This window comes from Buceros rhinoceros, unplaced genomic scaffold (assembly GCF_000710305.1).
Source record: "Buceros rhinoceros silvestris isolate BGI_N320 unplaced genomic scaffold, ASM71030v1 scaffold34455, whole genome shotgun sequence".
Classification (NCBI taxonomy): Eukaryota; Metazoa; Chordata; class Aves; order Bucerotiformes; family Bucerotidae; genus Buceros; species Buceros rhinoceros.
In genome coordinates this window covers 1-5,046 of record NW_010411709.1, presented here as the reverse complement: position 1 = coordinate 5,046, position 5,046 = coordinate 1, and the positions used below count along the sequence as shown (strand labels likewise).

At 55.1% G+C, this 5,046-nt stretch overlaps 1 protein-coding gene across 1 annotated transcript in view; it reads right to left on the bottom strand.

Moving 5' to 3' along the window:
- LOC104493431 (myeloid differentiation primary response protein MyD88-like) overlaps window positions 1–609 on the bottom strand; it is a gene marked incomplete at its 5' end in the record, with an annotated part of 3,081 nt that extends 2,472 nt beyond the window's left edge. The window contains one exon of the mRNA XM_010136105.1: window positions 478–609. Within this exon, the coding sequence (XP_010134407.1) occupies window positions 478–609 (132 nt within the window). The remainder of the gene's footprint in view (window positions 1–477) is intronic.
- Window positions 610–5,046: the final 4,437 nt, after the last annotated feature.

Genomic DNA, 5,046 nt, shown 5'->3' with positions numbered 1-5,046 from the left:
CAGCACACACACACACGGCTGCACGCGCAGAGCTGCACGCTCAGCCCAGCACACACAGAGAACTGTTTGCTCTCTCCCCCCACGTCACCCCCAGCCCTTCTTCAAACCCTGCTTCCTTTTTACTGAAGGTGGTTAGATCTGCTGAAGACAGGCCAGTGTGACCAAGGCAGTCAGCTCTGCCACTGCCCCTTGACTCCAACCCCCTGCGCCCTTGGCAGCCGTGGGTTGTGAGAAGGGACACACTTCTGGGAAACCTCCTCCCATGGGTGTGCAGCGGGCTCCGTGCCAGCCTGATTGTGGGTGCAGCCTTGCCCAGGGCTGTTCTTCCTTCTGCTCTAGGAACGGTAAAAATGAAAACGTGTTCTGGCCCAGGCCAAGGAAAGTCACGGGAAGTAATGACAGCACAGAGGTTTCCTGCACTTCTGCAGGCAATTCCGACCTGCGGAATCAGGCAGTGCTGGAATTCCAGGCACTTACCATACGGGTCATCCCTGGTGGTGATGCCCATCAGTTCAGAGGTCCTCGGCGCGCTGCTGTCTACTGCTGGCACCTGAAGCGGCTGGTCGGCCTGCTCCTGCTTCCTTTGCAAGTACTTCTTGCAGTCCTTCTCTACAAAAACACACAACCAATGCGAGAGGTTCCTGTGATGGTGCTTGGACACTGCTGGAGTTCCTTACAACAGGAACGGCTGTTGCATGGATTGGGGAAATCAGAGGGAAACCCCGTCTCCGGGGGTTTCTGTACCTAGCATTTCTCTCACCCCTTCTGGACGCTGCCTCCACCACCTCCTCTAGCAATTATTTCCTGAAGCTCACTCTTGCTCGTTTCAAACCAACCTCCTCCTCTTACCCTTAGATCTAGGACACCCCAGTACACCTCTAACAACATGCACCGTGTGGTAACGGGCCTCAGCTCTGCTGTCTGCTCTCACTGTTACACATTTTGGAGGATTTAAAGTCATCAGATGACTGGGGGAGGGGAGGATTCTCAATTAAAGTCTTCAGACAGTCTTTCACTAGTAGGTGTAGGCGCTCAGTAGCTGATTCACCCTGCTGGCCTTCATCAGATAGCCCCGCAGGTGACCTCGAGTACGTACACTCACCACAATCAGGAGGACCGAGCCCCTGAAACAGGCTCTACATTGTGCAACAGGCAGTGGGGACCCTCTTCAGCTCAGGCAGAACGAGTGTGTGACTGAAGGGCAAGCAGGGCCGTGCTGCTCATGCTGCGAACTGCCCAGACAGGATAGTGATAGACACTGAGCCATTACGGACAGATTTTGTTTAAAAACAACTGATAAATCCCGGTGTTAAGTCTTTGGAGAAGGGACAAGAAGCCCTGCAGCCTCTGCTGCTCTGCAATATGCAGTTACAGAAGAACTTGAAAGTAAAAGGAGATTTGAAACTAGGAATTAACAAGCAGAGCAGATGAAACTGCCTCGAGCCTTCTCCTTTACTCAAGATTAAAGAAAAAAACCCCACAAGTGTTAGTCAGAAAAGCAGAGCTCACACTAGGCTGGCAGGGCGACAGAGGTGGCTGGAACCCCAGCAGCAGCCCAGGGAAGGAGGCGCTGGACGCGGGTGGGAGCCCGGAGAGCCCTGCTGTAACAGGGCCCTGGTGGGTAACAGGGGTCTGCAGGGAGCCCGGCCGCCACAGCCCCATCCTCTGCTGCCGCCCCAGCGTTCTGCAGCTCTGGCTGGATTATCCTCAGTCTAAGGAAGTGTCAGATCGGATCGAAGCTTTCCCTGCGGCTGAGGCATTCCCAGTTTGCCTCCCTCCTCCCCCTTCCTCCCCAGTCCTGTACTGGAGAGAGGAATGCGCCACCTGCTTTACCAGCCAGCAGGTTCAGACTTCAGTGCCTTCCTCACTAACGTGCAGACTCAGCTCCCAGTGCTCTGCAGCTGCCTGGGCACATCTCGTGTCAGGTAAGTCAGTGTCTTGGAAATCATGAGTAAAGCCACTTTGAACTGGCCAATGGGTTCAGAAGTTCTACAGCAAGGATCAGCATGCGGGGACCACCTTACATGGGCCTTGGTCCGCGAGGCAGCCAGCTTCACAGTCCAACATCACAGAATCACGGAATCACCTGGTTGGAAGAGACCATTAAGCTCATCCAGTCCAACCGTTCCCCTGCACTGCCAGGGTCCCTGAACCATGTCCCTCAGCTCCACACCCACACGCTGTGAAACCCCTCCAGGGATGGCGACTCCACCACCTCCCTGGGCAGCCTGGGCCAACGCTGCACAGCCCTCTCTGGAAAGAAATTGTTCCTGATCTCCAACCTAAACCTCCCTGGTGCAACTTGAGGCCATTCCCTCTTGTCCTGTTGCTTGTTACTTGGGAAAACAAACTTACTCCCACCTCGCTCCAGCCTCCTGTCAGGGAGTTGTCAGAGCCAGAAGGTCTCCCCGGAGCCTCCTTTGCTCCAGGATCAGCCCCGCCAGGTCCCTCAGCTGCTCCTCAGCACATTGTGCTCCAGACCCTGCCCCAGCTCCGCTGCCCTTCTCTGGACACGCTCCAGCCCCTCAGTGTCCTTCAGTGTCCTTCTTGGAGTGCATAGGCAAGAAGAGCAGTTACTGAAAGGCGCAGGAACACTAGCGCTCCACACAGCAAGGTTCATTTTAGGTGTATTTGCCCCAGGTCTTCTCTCCTTGTGTCTCCCAGCTGCGAAAGTGGCACCATCTCTGCGGCCTGACCTGTGTGTTTCTAGGCGAGGGCCCAGAGCTCATCGCCCACCGCTCAGGGCTGTCACACATTCTCAGTAAGAAGAGAGTTCTTCTGATTGATCTAGTTGACCTGCGTGCACCGAGGTTTGGTGGCGTCACACTGTAACCCCAGACATGAAACCTAAAGAGTGAAGCGATCAGCAAAATGAGCAGAGGAAGAATACAGACCCAGTAACTGCTGAACAGGAAGCAGCGCTTCTGCAACAGGTCAGGAGGAAACGAACATCACCGAGTCTCAGCCGGAGAGTCAGCCCGACAGACCACGGCACTCCACAGCCCTGCAGGCGACGGTCCAAGGACATCAGCTGCTGAAAAGAGCAGGCTCAGGGAGACCTGCGGGGATGGAAGAGCTGCACCCTGCGGTGTCCGTCCTCGGGCAGGGTTGACGGGGAGCCCCCAAACACAGCCCTGCTGTGCGGAGCAGCCGGGAGCAGAACTGTTCATGGCTGCAGGAGACTCTGGCATTTAGCGTCCTGTGCACAGCCAGGAATGAAGCAGGTGACAAGGACAGGGAACTGCTTCTGCACTAGACCCACAAACTGAACGGTCCTCTGGAGCTGCACAGCACCCACAAGTTGTGTTCAATGGGGATGCTGGTCCCAAAGGAGCTCAGCAAATCTGCCCACGCCAGGGCACTGGGTGTCATCTGAGAGACTCCAAGAGTGCCCGGTTCTGAGCCAGCAGGTACAACACCGGTCCTGCAAGTGACCCGTGTCCTTCAGGAGGCAGAGGCTGTGCAGGACATCCGGACACCTCTCAAACACCTCGAGATGCCTTCGTGTGGGCAGCCGCATCGTGCCCCGGGTCTGCACCTCCTGTGGTGAAAGCACAGGCCGCAGAAACCTCGATACTGACCGTTTCTGACTCTGAACTGAATCCCACCGCAGAGCCCTACCGGCACGCTCAGACGCCCTTGGCATCAGAGCACACCGTGCCTAAGAGTGCAGAGAGCCATCCGTTTCCTTCCCTCTTAGGAGTGCCAGCATCTCCAACTGCTGCCGGAGCGTGGAGTGCTGGAACAGGTCACTGCCCCGAGCTGGAGCCCTCAGCCAGAAATAACAAGAGAGAGGAATGGCCGTGCTGAGCCAGGCTGGGGGTTGTCCTGCCTGCACAGCGGTCACACACAGAGGCTGAGGGGAGGACACACGACTAAAACACCCGTACGTACAGTGCTATTTTCCTGAAGATGGTCTCTCCTTCAGATACAATCTACCACCTGTTGCTGTAATCGATCTTCTGGACAATTTGCAGCTAAGGGATCTCCTGAGCCAGAGCCAGTATTTGTGTGCTGAACAGCCCTCAGTGGCTCTGTCTTCCAAGAATGTGTCCCTCTCCTCCTATCAGCGTGACCTGCTGCCAGCCTAAGCACCGGACTTCCCTGAAGCTCGAGTTCCTCCCACTCGCTCTGCTGTTGTCTGTGCAGGCTCTGAGGGGCCAGAAGCAGTTTCGGGAGCCCCAGGGCCCTCGCACAGTGGGAAGCCTCTGCCCTGTGTTATGGACCTCTCACCGATGGATCACGAAGCACACTGATTTTCTTGGTCTTTCCCAAAACTGCGTGTTCAGAGTGTGGTCTTAAGCAGGAGGAACCACCGGAGCGTGGGAAAGTCCTCCATCGCTCCTTGGTCAGGCTCTCAACATAGCACAATTTCTCCATCGTCAGTGTCAGGCAATGAGAGTTACAACTTCTCCACCACTAACCCAGTACCCTGTATCACACAGCACCGCACTTCAGTGGAGCCTCTGGCTTTGGAAATCCTCCAGCAATGAATTTTCCTTTCTGGTGGCAGATGGCTTCCCTCTGAATTTCTGTGATTATGAACAATACGAAGAGCCTATAAAGAGCAACTTATCAAAGCAGCACTAGGACTTGCACACTTCTCACTGACCTGTCTCCATTTTTTTCAGCCTGATGGACATTTTTTTCCCTTCCATTACCCAGTTCCACACATCCCTCATTGCTCCCTGCAAGTATCTTCCTATCACACTAGACCCACAATCACAGTTCTTACACTGTCCCCTCTTCATGCAACTGTCTCCTGGCTGACCTGGCCCAAAGCATCCTTTGACACGCAGAAACTTTGTTATGGAAGGTTTTGGATAAGACAAGGCTCCAGATTACTTTGCAGGGCTTAGCAGAAAATACAGTGTGCTTTTTCCCTTCTCTCCTGGAAGTTACGTGCGGCTCCCCTGAAAACAGCGAGCAGGCCAGCCTGTAGTCTGGGAAGAGCTTTCCTGCTTACGGGGTTTTTTTCTTAACATCACCTTCCCTGGACAGAGCAGCACAGCCCAGCACCAACAGCATCCCCTCCCTCCCTCCCCG